This window comes from Pseudorca crassidens, chromosome 14 (genome assembly GCF_039906515.1).
Source record: "Pseudorca crassidens isolate mPseCra1 chromosome 14, mPseCra1.hap1, whole genome shotgun sequence".
Taxonomy (NCBI): Eukaryota; Metazoa; Chordata; class Mammalia; order Artiodactyla; family Delphinidae; genus Pseudorca; species Pseudorca crassidens.
Window position 1 is genome coordinate 81,038,616 of NC_090309.1, and position 22,527 is coordinate 81,061,142.

The window sequence follows — 22,527 nt, forward strand, 5'->3', positions numbered from 1 at the left end:
CCCAGAGAGGTGGCCTCTGGATTAGTGCTGTCTAATGGGACTGTGATGTGAGCCACTTGTGGAATTTGAAATTTTCTAGTAGTCACATTAAGAAGAGAAACACAAAATAGGTGAAATTGTCCTAAATATTTACCATTTCAGCATGTAATCAGTGTCCTAAATATTACCATTTCAGCATGTAATCGGTATAAAAATATGAATGAGATATTTTAGCATTCTTGTTTTTGCATACTCTTTGCCATCTGTTGTGTACTCACAGTACCTGTCAGCATAGACGGGCCACATCTCAAACACTCCATAGCCATATGAATGTATTGGACAGATAATGCTTCTCTGGAACCGAAGTCCGCGGTTTACCCTTTTGTCTCACAAACGTTTACCACTGAAAGGACAAGAGCAGAAGAAAAGTGTATTCTCCTCACAGGCGGATCTCAAAAAGAAAGGGAGGGGACTAGCCACCCATAATCAGTTTCTTCCTGCCATGTCATCAGCTGTCACTCCTCTCCCGAGGAGTGACAGGTGAAGAGAGGGGCAGGACTTACCTTCTCGGGACCCATCGGGGGAACTTCCTGCTTTATGGGCCTAGGTGGGAGCTGCAAAGGAGAAAATGGTTCCTGCCACACATACTAAATGAATGTCCGGCTAAAAATAAATGATAAGACCTTAGGAATTATCTGTCGTCTACGGAAATCACGGTACCCGCTATGTGATAACAGTAGTAATAGCGCCCATTTCTCGTTCCCTGGTTATGTACCGGGCGCTGGTTCTCCACTTGACCTTGTCTCCAGTAATCATCACAGTAGCCCTGCAATGTAGGTATTACATCTCAGTTTGAAATGAGCAAACTGAAGGTTAGAGGTTAAGTAATTTGCTCAAGGTCAGAAGCAAGTTAGTAGCTGAGTCAGAATTCCAATCCTCGTCTTATCTGTTTAGTGTGAGAGGTCTTCAGCAAATGCTAATCCTTCTTCCTTAGACAGGCGCCCACTATTTTCTGAGGCAACTTGTTCATTTATTGGATACGTTTATGTGATTCTCTTAAATGGGGTCCACCTCTGCCCCTTTGATCTGTCCTCCTTTCTGTAACAACAAGAAATAGAACCACTTCCTTCCTTGCTCTTTGGGACATGGAATAAAAATACCATATATCCTCCAAGACTTTCATCCCTCATTTCTTCTTTATTCCTCAAATAACCTGGATTTCATGTGTTTCAATTAAAATCACCTTCACCTTGACACAATTTATGTGTTCCTCCTTAAAAAAATTTTTTTAAAAAAAGGGAAAAAAAATCACCTCCATGTATTAGTTTTATAGTGCAGTTGTAACTAATTATCACACACCTAGAGACTTAATACAAATATTATCTTAAACTTCTGTAGGTGAAAAGTCAGACAAGTGTCTCAGTGGGCTAAAATCCAGGTGCAGGGAGGCCTGTACTGCTTTCTGGAGGCTCCAGGGGAGAATCCAATGGTGAGAGGCTGTCTTCCTTCTTTGGCTCATGGCCCCTTTCCTCCATCTTCAAAGCCAGCAATGTTGCATCTCTCTGATTCTCTGTCTTCACATAATTCTCTCTGACCAAAGCCAGAAAGGGATCTCACTTTGAAGGATTCATATGATGAGAGGGGAGCCTATGTGGATAATCCAGGATACTCTCCCTATCACAGGGATGGTACCAGTAATCACATCAACGAAGTCCCTTTGCCGTGTACGGTGGCGTCTTCACAGATCTCAAGGATTAGGATGTACGCATATTTGGGGACCATAATTCTGCCTACCGATACTTTTATATATAATAAGGTTTTAGACACTTTATAAGACTTTATAATAAGGTTTTATAAAAAGAATGAAGTTTAAACCAAAATGGAAAAATGGTAAAAAGTATGAAAAATATTTAACTCAAAGCTGACGTACTGCCATAATACATACATACTCTTTTTTTATATGTAAGTAAATGGATTTTAGTTTATTCAAGATAAGACATTTACTTTAAAGACAAATAAACTACATGCACCTCTATTTCTAATTACTGGTAAATGTATATCTCCACATCGATCTTTATGTATAATTATCAGAGTATACATTACAGCAATGCATGAAGATCTTTTGATCTTCTTCATAAGTTTTTAAATTGAAAGGATATATATCAAATGCACGTTTGTCTCAGAAGACACTATTTCTGAAGCTCCTATTCCTGAGTGGAAAGTGGCATTCATATATATATATATATATATATATATATATATATATATATTTTATTTTATTTATTTTTTTTTTTTTGCGGTACGCGGGCCTCTCACTGTTGTGGCCTCTACCGTTGCGGAGCACAGGCTCCGGACGCGCAGGCTCAGCAGCCATGGCTCACGGGCCCAGCCGCTCCGCGGCATGTGGGATCTTCCCGGACCGGGGCATGAACCCGTGTCCCATGCATCGGCAGGCGGACTCTCAACCACTGCGCCACCAGGGAAGCCCCCCATATATTTTTTAAGACTGTTTTTTTGAGAGCAGTTTTAGGTTCACAACAAAATTGAGAGGAAGGTACGGAGGTTTCCCAGTTGCCCCTCCCCTACACATGCATAATCTCCCCCATTATCAACATTCCTCACTAGAAGGTACCTTTCTTTTTTAACAATTGATAAACCTACATTAACACATCATTATCACCCAAAGTCCGCAGTTTACCTTAGGATTCACTCTTAGTGTTGCACATTCTATAGGTGTGGACGAATGTACAATGGCATGTATTATCTATCCATCATTATAATATCAGTATTTTCATTGCCCTAAAAATCCTCTGTGCTCTGCCTATTCATGCCCCACCCCTAACCCCTGGCAACCACTGATCTTTTTACTGTGTCCATATTTTTGCCTCTTTTAGAGTGTCGTATAGTCTATTTATTTATATAGACTCTAGCTCATATAGTCATAAACTACATAGCCTTTTCAGATTGGCTTCTTTCACGTAGTAAGATGCATTTGCAGTTCTCCATGTCTTTTCATAGCCTGATAGTTCATTTCTTTTTAGTGCTGAATAGTATTCCATTGTGTAGATATACCGGTTTATTTATCCATTCACTTACTGTAGGACGTCTTGGCGCTTCTAAGTCATTATGAATAAAGCTGCTGTAAACATTAATGTGCAGGTTTTTATGTGGATGTAAGTTTTCAACTCCTTTGGATGAATAATAAGGAGTTCAATTATATGGTAAGAGTATGTTTAATTTTGTAAGAAACTTCCAAACTGTCTTCCACAGTGGTTTTACCCTTTTACATTCCCACCAGCAACGAATGAGAGTTCTTGTTGCTCCACATCCTTGTCAGCATTTAGTGGTGTCAGGGTTCTGGATTTTGGCCATTCTAATAGGTGTGTGGTGGTATCTCACTGTTGTTTTAATTTGCATTTCCCTGAGGGTATATGATACAGAGCATCTTCTTATATGCTTATTTTCCGTCTGTATATATTCTTTTTTAAAAAAATTAGTTTATTTTATTTATTTATTTTTGGCTGCGTTGGGTCTTTGTTGCTGTACATGGGCTTTCTCTAGTTGCGGCGAGCGGGGGCTACTCTTTGTTGTGGTGAATGGGCTTCTCATTGCGGTGGCTTCTCTTGTTGCGGAGCACAGGCTCTAGGCAGGCAGGCTTCAGTAGTTGCAGCTCGTGGGCTCTAGAGCACAGGCTCAGTAGTTGTGGCGCACAGACTTAGCTTCTCCGTGGCATGTGGGATCTTCCCAGACCAGGGTTTGAACCCTTGTCCCCTGCATTGGCAGGTGGATTCTCAACCACTGCGCCACCAGGGAAGCCCTGCCATCTGTATATATTCTTTGTGAGATGTCTTTTATTAGGCCCATTGTTTACTAGGGTTGTTTGTTTTCTTACTGTTGTTTTCAGAGTTCTTTGTATATTTTATATAAAAGTACTTTATTAGATGTATCTTTGCAAATAAGTTCTTTCAGTCTGTAGCTTGTCTCTCACTTCCTTGACATTGTGTTTCGCAGAGCAAAAGTTTTTAATTTTAATGAAGTCTAGCTATCAGTTATTTTTCTTATGGATTGTGCCTTTGGTGTTATATAGCCCCACTCAAGGTCATCTAGATTTTCTCCTATGTAATCCTTTAGGAATTTTTAGTTTTGTGTTTTACATTTAAATATATGGTCCATTTTGAGTAAATTTTTGTAAAGGATGTAAGTCTGTGTTTGGATTGATTTTTTTGGCATGTGGATGTCCAGTTGTTCTAGCACCATTTGTTGAAAAGACTGTCTTTGCTCCATTGTATTGCCTTTGCTCCTTTGTCCAAGATCAGTCAACTGTACTTAAGTGGGGGCATACTCATGTTATCCTTTTTTTCCCCTAAATTTTGTGGTGTTTGTGGTTGCTATTTTATAATCATACTTGACTACAAAGCATTACATTTATTCTGTTTTACAAGATGACTAAATGTTAACTCATAATTTTTTTTCCTAATCTCATAATAAGTATTTTGCTCATTTATCTCTGGTTTTGGTATAGTCATCATTTGACTCCTTTGATTCTGAACTGAGTGAGTTTTATTCATTCCAAATACATTCAGGAACTGTTTATGTGAGCACATTTTCAGTGCCATTGTCCTGTGTGTTCTAAACAAATAAAAGACTGCCAAGCTCCTTGCCCTTGAGAGGCTCACAGTTGATGGGAAAAAAGTATGCATGCGTATCAAATGAACTATAATTTAATATAAGTACCATTAAGGATATTAATAAATGCTGTGTGTACAAAGGAAGAGATAATCAATATTTATTGAATGCCTTCTATGTTCCAGGCATATATTTGTTAATAATGCTACCTAATAGTGATTATTTCAAGGTTTTTAAATGTGCAATATATACTACTCTCATCTGACCTTCAGCTAGCCTGTGTGTGTTATTATAGTTGTAAGCATTATCCTTCCATTCCAGTTCTTGAATGCCTTTGCTTTTAAAGAACCATTTTCTTTTATTTTCCAAGGTGAGAGTTTAGTTTGATAAGCATATCCTATCTTGACAAAAATGCAAGAAGCCAGGAGCTTAGGAGATAAGCAAAGAAGAGCCAATCTAAAAAGGAATTTTTTTTTTTTTTTTTTTTTTAGATTCCATATATATGTGTTAGCATACGGTATTTGTTTTTCTCTTTCTGACTTACTTCACTCTGTATGACAGACCCTAGGTCCATCCACCTCACTACAAATAACTCAATTTCGTTTCTTTATGTGGCTGAGTAATATTCCATTGTATATATGTGCCACATCTTCTTTATCCATTCATCTGTCGATGGGCACTTAGGTTGCTTCCATGTCCTGGCTATTGTAAATAGAGCTGCAATGAACATTGTGGTACATGACTCTTTTTGAATTATGGTTTTCTCAGGATGTATGCCCAGTAGTGGGATTGCTGGGTCATATGGTAGTTTTATTTGTAGTTTTTTAAGGAACCTCCGTACTGTTCTCCAGAGTGGCTGTAAGATGTTAAAAAAAAAAAGGCATTTTCCATGTGAGTTGAAAATCATACTGTTATTCAGATATTCAATAAATATGTATTGAGTTCATACTAAAAAAAATAAATAAATAAAAAGGAATCGTTTTTCCAGTGTGATTGTCAAAGGCACACAATAAAGGGAGCAGGCAGAACACTTGAAGGATAAGAGAATACAGTTTTTGAAATGTGATATGATGTAACAGAAGTTACTCATAAACAAATTATAGGCAGTCCTATGAAAAATGATCTTCTGTTACAAGACTCTAAGGAAAAGAAAGGCTCTCCTGTTAAAGTTTTTACATGGTCTTTATTTGTCCTACTTGCCCTTTTTCCAATTATTAAAAGTAAAAAATCCATAAGTTCCCAGAGAAGTTGGGAGGAGGATCTCTTCAAGTGTGGCTCATTAGCTAATATGTTCATTCATTGACCAAATATTTACTGAGTGCTGGGAAGGACAGCCTCTAAGATGGCCCTTAATGATCCCTACCTTACAGTATTTAATCCCTTGTGTGATCCCCTCCCCTTGAGTGTGGGCTGGACTTGTTAATTTACTTTTAACCAGCAGAATACATACAGTAAAAGTGTTGGGACACCATTTACAAAATTAAGTTATAAAAAGACTGTGGCTTGGGCTTCCCTGGTGGTACAGTGGTTGGGGGTCCACCTGCCGATGCAGGGGACACGGGTTCACGCCCCGGTCCAGGAAGATCCCACATGCCGCGGAGCGGCTGGGCCCGTGAGCCGTGGCCGCTGAGCCTGCGCGTCCGGAGCCTGTGCTCCGCAACAGGAGAGGCCACAGGAGTGAGAGGCCCACGTACCGCAAAAAAAAGAGAAAAGACTGTGGCTTCTTTCTTGGATGCTCTCTCTTCTTCTTGGATCATTCACTCTTGGGGAATCCAGCAGTCCTGTTGTGAAGAGCCCCATGTGGCAGGAGACCAAGGACGCTAATAACCATGTGAGTAAACATTGATGTGCAGAGTATCTCTTCCTCCCACCCAACCAAGTCATCAGATGAAACCACAGTCCTGGCCAGTGGCTCGATTATAACCTCGTGAGAGATTTTAATCCAGAGGCACCTCGCCAAGCCACAACAGATTCGTGATTCATAGGAACTGAGAGATAATCAATGTTTTAAGCTTCTGAATTTGGATCGTTTGTTATACAAGAATGGAAAATCAACATCAGTGCCTACTGTGTATCCACAGGTGTTCTCAGTGCTGGGTATATAGCACTAAACAGCACAGACAAACGTCTCTGACCTTAGGGAACCTGCACCAGGGAGAGGTGGAAATGGGTCAGTAAACAAAATGATTAAGTTCAGACATGTGAAATGGTAGTAAGTTCAAGAGGAAAATAAACCTGGAAGGACTCAGAAGTGCAAGACAGCAGGACTGCTGCAATTTAAAGTAAGATGGTCGAAGAAGACCTCATTGAGAAAGTAATCTTTGAGCAAAGAGCTTAAGGAAGTAAGGCAGCAACAAGCTGTTGCTTATTGAAGGGAAGATGCACTAGGAAGTGGAAAGTCCTGGTAGGGAGCATGGGGGGCTTGTTTGAGGAGCGGCGAGGAGGCCAGGTGACTGCAGTGGGATGGGAGACAGAGCAGTGGGAGGGGACGTTAGGACCCAGGCAGCTTGGACAGGGTCTCCTATGAATGAGACCCACTGGAGAATTGTGATCGGACCTGGCATTGACACAGGGTAACTCTCCTGCTGTATTGAAAGTATTATAGAAGGTAATGGTAGAAGTAAGGAGACAGAGCTTAGGAGGCAGGTGCAGTTTTCTAAGTCAAAGATGAGGGTGGTAGCAATGACAGTGGTGAGAAGTGGTCAAATTCTGGATTTATTCGGAAGATAGAGCCAAAGGGATTTGCTGATGGATTTGCTGTGGAATGTGGGAAAATGGTAGTAATTCAGGATGGTGTCAAGATTGTTGGTCTGAACAACTGGAAAGGTGGATTTGCCATTTCCTGAGATTGGAAAGGAGCGGCTTTTGGGGTAGGATCAGGAGTTCTTGCTGTTGCTTGACTTTTAAAACTGATGTGACTTTCTGTAAGAGTACATACACCATTGGAAGACGATGGGTGATGGGTACATGGGACCTCTCTGTACTATTTAGCAATGTCCCATAACTATTTCAAAATAAAGAGGTTTTTGTTTTGTTTTTTAAAGAGTGATGTGTCTTTTAAACTCCCAACTCCAGCTGTTGACAGGCAGTTGTATATATGACTCCGAAGTTCAGCAGAGAAGCCTGGGCTGCAGAAGTACGTTTGGGGATTGTCAGTGTAGAAAAGAGTCAAAACCAGGTGGCTGGATGAGATTCCCAAGGGAGCGAGTTAGGGAGAAGAGCGGGGAATAGAGGAGGAAGGCCCAGGGCTCTCCAGTATCAAGGCTCAAGGATGATGAGGAACCAGCAGAGACTGACAAGAAGAGTTTTAAGATTTAAAAAATGTAACAATATTTTTATTCATTAATGGAAAAAACATAGGAAGACAAGGGGAGAATTTCTGAGGTAAGTGGTGGCAGTGGATGGGACCTAGAGCCCAGGTGGAACAGTTGGCCTTTGGCAGGATCCCTGTCACTTTCCCGTGATAGCGGGAGGGAGGCAGAGCTGCTGATGGACACAGCTGCAGGGAGATGGATAGATACGGGGGAAGGAGATGGTAGACATTCTTTTCTGGCTGCTTCTGTTTTCTCAGTCAACGAGGAGGCAAAGAAATTAGCTGAGTGTAAATGTAAAGGAGGGAGTGTTGGAGATTTGAGAGAGAAGGGACAGAGCAATCATTTAGGAGAATGGGAAAATAGACAGGGAATTGTGGTACGATTGCTGGGCCGTTAAGGGCATCATAATGAGCTCCTCGTCCAGTTTTCAACATAGCCCTACTTATGAACTCTCAGTGTTAACAAGTCTGCTGTTCTTTGAATCTTCATGCGTTGGACAAACCTACCTCCCCTCCAGTGCCTGGGCTTTTCCTGTACTTTATCCCATCAAGTCATCCTTTTGCCAGGTGCCTGTTTTTAATCCTTAATCAGATTTACGTACTCATAAAATAGAGATTAAAATTTTTCCTTTTCAATTCAGCAGTTTCTTTATTATGAAGTACACATATTAGGATTCCTTACCTAAATGATTTAATAACAGCATAGTGATTTGAACCATGCATGAGTCATAGTAAAGGTTACAATAAATATTTGCTACCGTTGTTAATACTGTTGTTGCTACTGCTTTTGCTTTTATTGAGCGCTATGCTCGTCCTGCGGTGAGAGCCCAAAGGGCATTTGAGATATGGTCCCTGCTTCCAGTGGGCTTACAGTCTAGGAATACAAGGCAAACATTCATATAAACAGAGCAAGGAATACAAGGAAGCAATGAAATAGACACTGAATTTGAGTGTGATAATCTCCCCGCACATGAGGACATTTGACATTGACAGATATCCCATGGGGGTGGTTATGAAGCAAGTATTATCATCTCTAGCCTGAAAGTGAGATTCCTAAAGGACGATTGTCCAAAGTTTAATAAACAGTAAGTGTCCAATCCCATTTTCACATCCAGGTCTCCTGATTACAAATTCGATGTTGATTGCATGACACTATTCTGTTTTAGGAGTGGAAAAGAGAAGAAGGGTAGCAGGCGTAAGTAAAATGGAGGACACAGTTAAGTATTTTGCATGTGCGTAAAACGTCTGTCTTACCTTTGATAAGTTGGAAAGTTTGTTTGACCCAGATGGATCATGCATTATTCCCAAAGACCATCAGTGGAGTTTGCAGGTGATGTGGAATGCGAGCAAGCCAGTGACTACATTTAAGGAGAGGGATTAAGGAGAGGAAGAGGAGTAGCATCTGAGTGTTAGCACGGGCCAGGTACGGTACAGGCATCGTCTCATAAGCTCTGTGTAACAACCATGTGGGGTGGGCGATGCCACCCTTTTTTGTGGAAAGCTTAGGCTCAGGGGAGTTTAGGGACTTACCCTAGACTGCTAGCATATATATAAGTGGTGGAGCCGGGATTTGAACCTCATGCTGTCATATTCTGAAAGCTTGTTGGAAGCATGCTGTTTGTACCAAAGCTGTAGCCGTGCTTTACAGAATCATTTTAGACTTCACTCATTCACTGTGCTTGAAATAATCTGACTTAAAGTGATAGCATTACATATCTAGAGGCTAGCAGGGCAGCTCGGGGCCGTCATTAGAAAGACGGAACTGAGGTGCTTCTGGGGGGCAGCAGCCTGCAGATGGCGCCATATGTAAAGCGTTTGAAAGGATAAACTGGCATGACCTGGGGATCAGCTTCAGCTTTCCAGTGCCCCGTAGATCTTACCTGTAAACGCATGCGTGGCGCAGAATGGAACTGCATGGTGCGTGGGGTTAGCAGTGGGTGCGAGCTCAGAGGCTGACGTCTTTCTAGGGCAGACGGACCAGTGTGCTCTGTGCTTCACAGCATGGATGGTTTGGTTCTTTCGGGCCATCAGGAACCCGCACGCTCTGGTTACCGCAGCTACTGGGTCATTATGGTAAGAGTGACAAGGTGGCAACACTGAGAATATGAGTGCAAGGAAGCCATCTCAGTGAGCAAGGCTCCCCACACAGCTTCTGGGTCATGATGTGAAGGCGTGAGGCTCCTCGCCCCACGCACACGCACACACTCATGCACACGCACACACGTGCTCACCTTAGAATTTCCCACGAGAGGCACCTTTCTGGTTGCGTATCATGATCCATTGTAGAGCAGCCCTGTGTGACGGCCACCCCAAAGGTCATTGTCCAGCCACATGGCTGCCTTCAGCTGCCGGGCGAGTCCCTGGACCTGTCAGCTGTGGTCAGATTCGGGAGAGGTTTGTTGCCAAGCAGATAACCTTTTTTTTTTTTTTTTTTTTTTTTGCGGTACGCAGGCCTTGCAGTGTTGTGGCCTCTCCCGTTGCGGAGCACAGGCTTCGGACACACAGGCTCAGCGGCCATGGCTCACGGGCCCAGCCCCTCCGCGGCATGTGGGATCTTCCCGGACCGGGGCACGAACCCGTGTCCCCTGCATCGGCAGGCGGACTCTCAACCACTGAGGCACCAGGGAAGCCCAGATAACCTATTTTTAACAGGCCCCTTCTGACTGCTTCCTCAAAGAGGGATTGTGGGTATGGCATGCATTCTGAATCTTGTGACCTGTAGAAGAAGCCTAAGAATTAGCCCTTCGATGTCTGTCAGTATCACCCTATAACAGCAAGGGGAACTAACGTTTCCTTCCGAAAGTCTGTCGCAGGCATCTAGGCGGCACCTAAACACGGGTGTAGATCACCCATCTCACTCTTCACATCCAGCCCTCCAGCAAGATTCTATAAGAAGAGGAAGACGGTGTTTATTGTAATATTACTGTGAATTGTCCTGCAGCTCTGGGAAGTAAATGCTTTTACCACCATTTCCACAGAGAAGAAAGTTAAGGCTCAAGGAAGTTAAATAACCGCTCCAGTGTCTTGTGAGCTGCACGTAACCAAGTCAGGATTCATATACAGGCCTGCTCCCCAAACCTTGCTTTCCACCGCCTCCCTTGCCTGAGGAATTCGGCTGCAAAAGCCCACCTGGGGTGATCGTGATTATTGCCTCGACTGGCAAGCTGAAAACTCATTCTCTGTTTGTGCTTGGAAGATTGTTTCACATTGACTGAGGTCATAATTTAGTAAGAGAAATGGAAAGGTGGCCAAAAGACCATGTACACAGTACAATCATAAGTGATGATGCCTCTGCTCTGAGGAGGAGTCTGGTGGGCGCTGAGCTGCTGTGTGTGTCTGCAGCCCTTGCGGGTCTCTCCGTTAATAATGCGCAAGAAGGAATACACGGCTCCTTCCTGGGAAGCTGTGGACTAAATTCACAGGGGGTGGACGTCTTGGGGAAGACAGAGGAATAAATCAACAATCTCAGAATAATGTGCAGCAAATACCAAAGCGTATTTTAACATTAAAAAAAAGCAGGGAGGGTCGAGGAGTCTGAAAATCACCTCCCTACTGAAATGCGCTTCTCCCTCTGGCTGACTTCGTAGTTGAGTTGTTCGTTGTGTAACCATGTATCTTCAGTGATGTGGGCTCCCTCTACTCCTCCGTTCTTTGTTCATCCTAGGAGCCCTCCTCTCAGTTAAGTACATTTAAACTTATAAGCAGATGTATTTTCTAACTGCCACCTTATGAATACTTTCTCTAGCCTGTGCAGCAAAGGGATTTATAATGAAAAACCAGGCCCTCTCCTCTCATCTGGTGCCAAAAGCTTTTTAAGTATTGGTACCCAGAGGAAGATCCCTGTCTAATTGCAGCCATCTCAGGATGCTGGTTGTTTCTGCCTACCTGACAGTCAGGGGGAACGCTTCATAGATGGAGATGGTAAACAGATAAATTAGTGAAAGATTCATAATTGATGTGATAGATGGCTTGTGATGTGGTAGCATTAAGGTAGAAATGGTCAATAGTTGAGTTGATGGGACCAGCCAGGAAAGGCCCCATAGTACAGGAGGTATTAGAGCCGAGTCTTAACAAATGAGGATGTTTGCCATGAGTACCACAGAGGGAAAGATTAGGAGGAGCATTCCAGATAGATTTGGCAGTTTTAGTAAAGGCATGGAATAATCTAGTACCTTCAGTTGACTACAAGACAGGTGATATAAATAGAAGTGTCTTGATGAGGCTAGAGAGGTAAGGAAGGGCTGGGTAATGAATGAAAACTCTTATATACCTGGCTAAAGGTTTTAGACTATCCTGAGGATGGATCAATTAGACATGAATTTTAAGCTGGGTAGTGACATTGTCAGATTCTTACTTTAGAAAGATCACCTTGGTGATGACGGGAGGAAGGAACAGAAGACACACCAGCTTGGACACAGGGAAGCTCCAGCATGAAGGCCACTGCAGTATTTTGTGGGAGAGATGTTGATGGAGCAAAGAGGCATTGATACCAAACTCACTCGATTTGTGATAATTACTGTAGAGCAGGCATGTGTGCTATATCTCTGTTTTAATAATGCATTTCTATATACATCCTTTGAGGATACTATTTAACCTTTTGGTCACTGAATCATCTAGCAAAGTTCCTTAAGCATAGTATAACCAGTTTTTTGTCCTGCGTACATCATCTGATGAGGGATTTTTCATGCCATCCATATGTGTAGAAGACTGAGGGATTGATGCCACTTATCAAACGATAAAATTTCCATGAGGAGAACAGAGTAAAATAATTTTAAATTAGCATCGACCCAGGAAAATCTGGGAAATTCCCTACATTAATATTGTGGCCTCTCAACATACTGAATTAAATCTTGATAGATCTTAGACACATTGTGAAGTTCTTTGAATCGTAGCAGGGTGATGAATAAAGAGACAGGTTTATAATTAGACTTTCCTGAGTTCCCATCAGGCTTGACCTCGGAGAAATTACTCTTACCTTCTGAGTTTTCTCCTCTGTATAATGGGGCACAATAATTACTACCATATAAATATAGATTAATTTTAGAATGTTTTTAGATACAAATGAAAATCCAATTAAATTACTTTAACTGAGCAGAAAATTTACTGGCTCATGTAACTCAAAGGCCCAGAGGTGGGCCTGACTTCAGGGTTGGCTGATTCAGCAGTGGGTCATCAGGGAGCCAATTTCTTTCCATCTCTTTTCTCTGCTGTCTATGGTTTTAGTGCCACCCTCCAGGCTCTTTGCATCAGTGCACTGATTTGCAGAAACGGGCTACATTGCTTCCTAGTCTACATGCACCAGATAGGGTGAGAGAACTTCATGAAGGCACCAAACGGGAAGTCAGAGCTTTTTACTGGTTCGATCACCCCTGAACCGATCTGGGGCTCTTGGTATGTCAGGTACTGATTACCTTCAACCCATTGTACCTGAACTAACCACTGTGGAGAGAGGCATGAGATCACCATGAATGGTCTAACTCCATCAGGACTAACCCTGAGCAGCCCTGAGTCAGTCCTACACTCACTGCATGGTCAGCTCCTATTAGACAAGGTACTGAGTGGGCGTAAGGGAGACAAGCACAATATCTGGAACACGTACCTTGGATAACTCTTGTGAGGATTAAATAAAATAGCAAGTATGAAGATCTTGGTGTCAGTAGGTACTCAGTACTGGTCAGTTCCCCTTCTGCTTTTCTTCATCCCTCTTTCTGTTTTACTCTATCCTAGAAGGTAAAACGACATTTGAATTCCTTTCAGCCCAATTTCAAACATCTAGCAGTAGTTCAGGTTGATTTTTAATGATACTAAATAGTTGTGAGTGTTGGAATAACATCTGAATTTTCATACTTACACTTGGCTTTGATATAAATTCAGTGGATCCACTTAAAATGCTCTTAATAATAACAATTTGTGTTGTGGATCCCATGCATACATACGATAGGAAAAGGTTCTTAAACGGAAAATGTGAACGAGTGCTTTCATAGCCACAGTGGATAGTAGCCTTCCTTACTGATTGCAGGAACATTCCGTCTCATTTCTAACGTTCTTCATGGCCCTCTCTGTTAAGATAAATATGACCTTCAAGCTGTTGAAAAACTTGGGGATGTATTACCTTATGTGACTGCTGAAAGTGAATAGTGAAAAAGATAGGACCATTTACACTTTGCTGAAGAATAATAATATTACTGTAATTATTGTACAAGGCAAAAGGTAAAGATAAAGTGGCCTCTGTGTCTGGCATCATTCATTTTTATTATATAAGCAGCTGATAGGTAAAGCAGAGGAGCCAAATTGTAAGGTTGATTTTGTTAAGTATATAATTCAGTGTGACAAAAGCTGCATTCTTATTTTTGTGCTTGAATATATCATTAACTATATTAAAGCAAAAAATTTTAAACTTGTCAATTTCATTTTCTGTTGGATAACATTGAAGGTACTATTTCGTAATATTCTATATTTACAATTTTCAAACAGTACTTTAAATGCTAGACTAAGTACTGAGAGTATAAAAATGAATAAGATGTGGGTACTGCTCTGATGGCTCTCATAATCTAGGAAGCAAAGTAGACATAGAAATAAAGCATATATATAACATTCAGCGTCAGCAGAGAGAGAGATTAACATTATGTTATCAGTAAAACAAAGGGATTTCTTTTTTATTGAAGTCAATTAAATCTAACTTAGATAATTTGATACCTTGTTGGTAGCCTTGAACTTTGCTGACCCCTACAAGTCATCCTCTCATCACTGGAGCAGATTTGCAGGTGCTTTACAAACTATGAGTTCCAGTCCATTAGTGGATCCTTAATTAGAGTGTTGTGGTCAGCATTAAAACCAAACAAACAGGAAAGAACACTAGACGGTAGATTAATATCAGATACCAGATTGTACCTCACCACAGTCGGGGTTATATTGTTTCATGAAACTTTAGTTGGCTTTTAATATATGCATACATTTCAGTGCATATATATTGTGATACTGAGTTTTGATATACAATGTGTTTCTTACTATTGGTCTTGGGCAGAAATGTTTGGGAGCTGCTCGGTCAACTGACAGGCGCCGGCTGCACGTGTGTAACTTGGGCAGCCAGCACAGGACAGCATATGTGTCTTTTGGTTCTTCTTTGTTTATCATTTAAATCCCAAACTGCCGCCTTCTTTTTGTTTTTTTAATTTATTTATTTTTTATATTGGGGTATAGTTGATTTACAGTGTTGTGTTAGTTTCAGGTGTACAGCAAAGTGATTCAGTTATACATGTACGTGTATCCATTCTTTTTCAGATTCTTTTCCCATATAGGTTATTACAGAGTATTGAGTAGAGTTCCCTGTGCTATACAGTAGGTCCTTGTTGATTATCAATTTTATATAGAGCAGTGTGTATATGTCAATCCCAACCTCCTAATTTATCCCTCCCCCCGACCTTTCCCCTGTGGTAACCGTAAGTTTGTTTTCAAAGTCTGTGAGTCTGTTTCTGTCTGTAAATAAGTTCATTTCTATCATATTTTAGACTGCACATATAGGTGATATCATATGATATTTGTCTTTCTATGTCTGACTTACTTCACTTAGTATAATAATCTCTAGGTGCGTCCATGTAAAAACTGCCTTTTTTTCCCATCACTCCCCCAACCTGTCTAGACACGTGCAGTGACAGTCTAACCTAATTGTCCCTCAGCCTTCAGTCCTGGGAGCTATCTCCAGCCACATCCCGCATTCACCACCAGCCACCTGGAATTAACCAGGAGAAGCTTGTACAAAATACAGGTTTCTTTCCACTAGTGCCAGTGCCTTCCCCAGCCTCACAGAGAGTCAGTGAGTATAAGGAGGGCTCAGGAATTTGCTTTTTTTTTGCGGTATGCGGGCCTCTCACTGTTGTGGCCTCTCCCGTTGCGGAGCACAGGCTCCTGACGCGCAGGCTCAGTGGACATGGCTCACGGGCCCAGCCGCTCCGCGGCATGTGGGATCCTCCCGGACCCGGGCACGACCCCGTGTATCCTGCATCGGCAGGCGGACTCTCAACCACTGCGCCACCGGAAGCCAGGAATTTGCTTTTTTAAAGTAGTGCTCAATTGAATTCAATATAGGTGGTCTAAAAGTCACACTTCAGGGAAACAGTGCTCCAAAGCAGTGGACTTAACTTTTTACTCATGGACCTAAGAGAATTTAAAATAACCTGGTTATCCTCTCACACACTTGATGGCTTAGTCTGCTCTAGCTCTATAACAAAATGCCGTAGACTGGGTAGCTTATCAACAACAGAAATTTACTGATTTCAGTTCTGGAGGCTGGAAGTCCAAGATAAAGGTACCAGCGTGGTCGAGTTCTGCTGAGAGCCCTTTTTGTAGGCACCTTCTCACTGTGTCCTCACATGGCCGAAGGGGATAGGGATCTTTCTGGAGCCTCTTGTACAAGGCACTAATTTCATTAATAAGGGCTCCACCCTCGTGACTTACGTACCTCCCACAGTCCCCACCCACGCCTACCATCACCTCTGGGGTTAGGATTTCAATGTATGAATTTTGAGGGTTACAAACATGGGGCTTCAAGTCCCAATCTGAGTTGTGAGGTTTCAATAGGGCTCTAAGATTATTTTTTAAAAATTACTCTGTATTGAGTTATTGTTTCAATTATTGCAGTATATACTAGAACAACATAGATATGTTAACTTTTGATAAATAAGCATTAATTGCAAGAAAATTGTATTTAAAATGTACCTCTTAATGAGATGGGTAGGGCTTTAAACGTTGTTTCTAATTAGTTTATGTGCCCATGGCTGACTCTTACTATTGCTAGATTGATATTGCACTCAACATCAGTTCTTTCCATTTTACATTTTTATAGGCATGAATATTTTGAAACTTTGTTCACAGTGGATGGGCAAGGAGTTTTGTCATAGCAGTGCCACTCGATTCTTTGAATGCCCTCAAGGTTATCAGCCAAAAATCGCGTAGCAATCTATTGTTAAAAATCATTTGTAATGATTTATCAACTGACAACTCAATTAGATCCTTCATAAAGTTTTTTGAAAGCAAAGAATCGAAAACCTTCTGACATGCAAAAAGAAATGTGTTATCCAGATGTTGGAGTCATGTCACACACCAGGACTTGAATTGTCCCTTCGTTTGGTGTTCTGGAGCTTTTCAGACTCCAGGACAGTGTATCAGAGTCTGATTCAAGAAGGATGCAGAGCATGTCTTTCTTGTGTAAGCAGAGGAAGGCCTGCGGTAAAAGAGAATAGGCCTGACACTCTGACCTCCAGCACATTCTCAAGGCCAGTCTTTGGAAAGAGTATTTAGAGAAAGTAAAAGTTTAGGAACTGATTCCCTTAAAATTATCTGAACCTTTGTACCCTTCAAAAAGGCTTTGTGACTGGGGCACATATACCCCAGTTTGAAGGCCACTGGCCTGAAGGAAAAATGTACGTTTCCCAACGTGGCGCCTGTGGTGACCCTAGCCCTCCTTTGTGTCCTTTCTCTGCAGGACCGTCTCCTGCCTGAACACACACAGACTTTCCACTTTACACCAAGGGCTCTCCCTTACCCCTAGAGCTGTGATTTTCCACGGGAGTGAGATTGAAGGAACAAGAGTGTCTAACTTTTCTTGGCAGTGGGATTGAGGATGCGCTATGAGGGGATCAAATTCCTCTATCAAATTCCTCCTCAAAAAATGCTATGAGGGCATTTTTTGATCTTTTTCAGAAGTGATGTTTCCTGTTTTCCCAAATATACTGTTAGCTGATGGTTCGCCTCCACCGTTCCACCCCCATGAGACTCCTCGAGGTGGTGAGCCACTGTTTTTGGTGGGAGTGTATTATATCCCTCAGGTGTTTTGGAGTACAATAGAAGGTTGAGAGTCACAATCATAGCGCGTTCCCTTTTTAAAGTCCCCATGCTGCACTCTCTACTGAAATTCACCTCACCTGCTTCTTCCACAGGAATTCTTGCTCATCCTTCAAGTCCTCCTTTATAAAGACTTCCTTGCCTTCCTAAGACAGATGCTTTTTCTCGCACCCACATAGTTAGTTTATACTTCTGTCACATTTTATAAATACTTACTTTTGTGTTTGGTTTTTCCATTAGGATGTATGTTCTTCAAAGGTAGAGATTGTTTTTTGATTTCCCTTTGTATCCCCTGTGCCCAGACCAGGCCTAGCACATGGTAAGTGTTGGAGTGTTTGTGCTTGAAGAGGAGGAGGGAGAGATGAAAGAAAAGTAGGGTGAGGTTTTACATTGAAAGGTATCTATCTGTCCCCTATTAGTTGCTATTAGCAGTGTGAACAGTAGGTAAACCCTGATTTGTCCAGCTGACTCTGTAGGTAGCATCTGGCTTTTCTGAAGTCACTTGTCATTTCCTAAATATCAGCCCTATCTTCGAAGTCACACTATATTCATTTTTAAAAGAAAAAGTAGTATCTGCTGTGCAAGGTTTATCAGCCTTAAAGTGCCTGCACGCAAGGAAAGTTGTCTCGGTGAATTTTGAATCAAGCCATTCATGACAACGATAGCACTGATCGTGTCACTCTTCTGCATAAGCTCCTTCCTTTCATGGCTTCCCAGGCGTGAGGGTGATAGAGAGCAGTCCCGTCGCCCGGCACACAGGCCCTTCGTGTTGGGCCACCGCTTCTTCCTCCCTCAGGCTCTGACGGGCCTTTACTTGCAGGCTGCATCCCGGCCATGCTGATTTACCCTCAGCGTCCCCACCTGCCCCTGTAACCTGGGGACCTCGTGAAGTTCTTCTTTTCTTGTCTTCATGCCGACTCACTCCTGATGACTCTCCTTAGAGAGAGCCTCCCTCAGCAGACCTTCCTTCCAGTCCCTCACTTCCAGTCGGGACGCAGTGCCCCTTGGAGGCTCTCTGCAGCAGGTCGCGTTAACCCTCCCGCACTTGGATAAGGATCCTGCTTCCGTATAATGCCTTTTATCTCTCTGTCTTTCCAACCAGAGTTTAACATACTTAGGGGCAGGGACCCGATCTGATTTTGTCTGTGTCGCCAGCACCCAGCCCGAGGCGGATGTACAGCGCCTTCACTGGATGGATGTCAGTGAATAAACCCAAACTCATCACAGTTTAATGTCCTTGTGCCTCTTCCTGCGTCTCTTCTGATTACTACCAACTGGCATTGTCCCGATAGCACACATCTGGTCCTGAGGTTTTCGTGTCAAGTTCTTTAAAATGTTGCAGTTTTAGTCTCGTGGGGCCATCTTACCAGAAGAGGACACTGTGGCCCCTGAGAAATTGGAGCCTTCTGGTGCATTCTGGACTACAGGTTTCTAGGGACACATTGAGAACATGTTACTTCATTGCATTTTTTTTAACATCTTTATTGGAGTGTAATTGCTTTACCATGTTGTGTTAGTTTCTGCTTTATAACAAAGTGAATCAGCTATATGTATACGTATATCCCCATATCCCCTCCCTTTTGCGTCTCCCTCCCACCCTCCCTATCCCACCCCTCTAGGTGGTCACAAAGCACCGAGCTGATCTCCCTGTGCTCTGCGCTGCTTCCCACTAGCTATCTGTTTTACGTTTGGTAGTGTATATATGCCCATGCCACTTCTCCCCTGTATGTTGAGCAGAGTTGTTTAGTAATTTAGTAGCTATTTTCTGTTTGTCCGCAATGTGCGAGACATTGTATTAGGTGCTAGGGATACAGAGATTTAAAAAGCACAGTTTCTACCCTGAAGGATCACATTGTTTAATCAGGGAAACGTACGGGTAACCAGCCGATTTTAACACAGTGTAATGCTTTCTTTGATACAGGTAAGCTTTAAAAGGAACACGTAGCAGGAGGAGATGATGTTAGGGACGGCATCTCAAAGGAGTGAACCCTGAGCTGATTCTGGAAGGACAGACGAAGGCAGGCTTGAGAAAGGATGACAGTTTTTTCTCAGATACCTTAAGACTGGTTTTTATATCTTCTTAAAGGACTGTAAGAACTAGCCAGCCAGCCAGCCAACCAAGAGAAGATGTGACAGAGACTGCGCGTGCCCTGCAAAGCCTAGCGTGTTCCTATCTGGCCCTTCCCACCCCTGCTCCGTCTGAAGTGCTCACGAGTGGTTATACGTAGGTCATAAGCCTTCCTGCTTCTGCAGCTCTGCTTGTGCTATTCTGTCTTTTGGAAATGTCATTCATCCGTTCATTCCTTTATACCTTCAACAAATGTGTTCTGTATGAGCCACCATTCTGAGGTCTGGGAAGATAGCAGTGACAGTCAGACCGTAAGCACATAGAAACACAGCATGCCAGTTGTGAAGAAAAAATAACACAGGGTAAGGAGAACGAGGCCAAGTGAGGATGGCGGATGTGGCAGCTCTTACTCAGTAGTCAGGGAAGCCTCGGATAAGGCGATGTTTGTGCCGAGTCCTGAGGGAAGCGCAGGAATGAGCCATGAGGATACACTGGGAGGAGAACATTTCAGGCAGAGGGACCAACAAGTGGAAAGACTCTGCGGGCCTGCAGGGAGGTGAGTGTCTTAGGAGTGGGCTGAGAGCAGGAGAGAGGTGGGATACAGGCTTAGAGAGGTGGGGTGAGGTGAAGGGCAAACCATATAGGGCCTAGTAGGGCGTTGAAGCCTTGATTTTGTTCATGCTCTGTCAGAGCCTGTGATGAGGCAGACATGACCAAGTGGCATCTGTGTGACGCGCAGTGAAGGGGAAGCCCTGTCTTGGTAACCACGGGATCTGAATTCCGACTTTTACTCTCCTCACTCTCATAATGAACCCAAACATACCACCCAGCCTCCCTGGGGCTTGGTCTTTCCATCCACATAATGGGGCGTAGGGAGGTCTGATGAACTAAACACAAGTTCTAGTATCTTGTATTTCTCAGTCGCAGAAAGGAGTTCGCAGTTTATTTAGGGGAAGAGATAGTAATGGAACTAATACTTGGCAGTCAGTGGTAGCTTCCGATTTTGTTTCATGTCATGGGTGCTGGTAAGGAGTGGGGGCCACAGAACTTGTTTGGAAGCTGCGTTTGCAAAGCAGATACTTACAATTCAGGGAAAGCAGTGCTTTCCTAAAGATCCTTTTACCAATATGTATATGGGATTAAGAAAATGCCATCTCTCATAAAACATTACTCTCATGTGGAATGACTTGGAGGGAGCTGATGGGAAATGGAGGGTGGGGGAGGTTTGCCGCGTGTTGATTGGTGTGGTCGCTGGTGCTGTGTATTGCCGCCTGTGCCTAGTTTTCAGAATACCCAGAGACGGACCGTGACTCATTTTAAGAAGTAATAGGAAAGATAACAGTTTGTCCTAGGACTCTTTGTCTGTTATTGTTGTTGTTGTTGTTAAATCAACACAAAGCCCTTTTAAGGCTCTAGTACACGTCTGCTGGAGCAGTTGACAAGAGACTGAGCTCCAGGGTCCAGAGCAGCACAGATCATCAGGGCCTGAAAAGGCCCCAGAATGGCTCAGAGGTACGTGGTACCTCCATCCAAGCGGGTTAAGTTTAAACTTCAGTTTTCTCGAGGCCAAGCGAGCTTAACATATCAGATACTAGAAAACTATGACCCTTGCCTACCTATCGCAGCGGCCGTCACACATCAGAATCCAGTAAGCAGTTGGAGAGTAAATGAGTGAATGCAACATTATCATAGAAAATTTGGAAAATCGAGAAGAACAGAATTGCTCATGATCCCAACACTTTAACATAATGGTCACCAATAGAGAGAGAGAGAGAGAGAGAGAGAGAGTGTGTGTGTGTGTGTGTGTGTGTGTGTGTGTTCAGCCACATGCACAGGTATAGTTCAGATTTTAATGTAAGCATGGTATAAATAGTTTTATGATTTCTGATTCCTAAAATTGAACATTTTATGATAACCATTTTCCAAACGGCTATACTGTTTTTATAATTCTAATTTTAACGGCTGCATAATGTTTTATCTAGTAATTTATCATAAGCTGGTTACCATATCTCATATCATCAGACAATTAGATTTTGCTTTTGCAGTTTTACTTTTATGTTCTTATTCCAGTTAAAATCTTCATTCCTGTACTGTTTGCTTCTTTTGAATTATTTCCTTATAATAAATGATCAGAACTGGTTGTAGAATTGACTCCTCAATTTTTCACTGTAACCAGTAATCTATTTGACTTTTAGTTTCATCAAGACACCACCTGCTTTGGGGTATTAGCATTTAAAAAGCTGTATTTGCTCATGTAATAGTGCAAGTGGTACCTCCCTATTTTTGTTTTCTTCATGGGAGAAAAACCAGTCTAGCAAAAGTCCCCTTCACTAAAGTTGTGTATATTAAAATTTTACTTTTGTTCTCTCTACCACATTAATATCTTTTACATATGCCATGTGTAATAATGTAGGGTGATTTGTCTCACTTTTGTTCAATTCCTGTCTTTCTTGTTTGTTTGTTTGTTAAAGCTATCTGTGGAAGCACGTAAAGAAATGACTGGAAAGGCTATTAAGACAGTCAAACATTTTATTGAGAAGCCAAGGAAAAGAAATTCAGAAGACATTCAAGAGGCTAGTGATTCTAAGATGACCTACGCAGATGCCCTGAATCATCTGGAGAAGTCACTGGCTCACCTGGAAACCCTCAACCGCAGCTTCATCGTTTCTCTGAAGAATAGTGAGCAGGTAATGAAATGCAG

The 22,527-nt window shown here is 42.4% G+C and overlaps 1 protein-coding gene across 2 annotated transcripts in view; it reads left to right on the plus strand.

The window, feature by feature from the left end:
* NBAS (NBAS subunit of NRZ tethering complex) overlaps positions 1–22,527 on the plus strand; it is a 341,606-nt gene that overhangs the window by 247,316 nt on the left and 71,763 nt on the right. For both annotated transcript variants that reach the window (XM_067703666.1, XM_067703667.1), the window contains one exon: positions 22,298–22,513. In XM_067703666.1, coding sequence (XP_067559767.1) covers positions 22,298–22,513 — 216 coding nt within the window. The remainder of the gene's footprint in view (positions 1–22,297; positions 22,514–22,527) is intronic.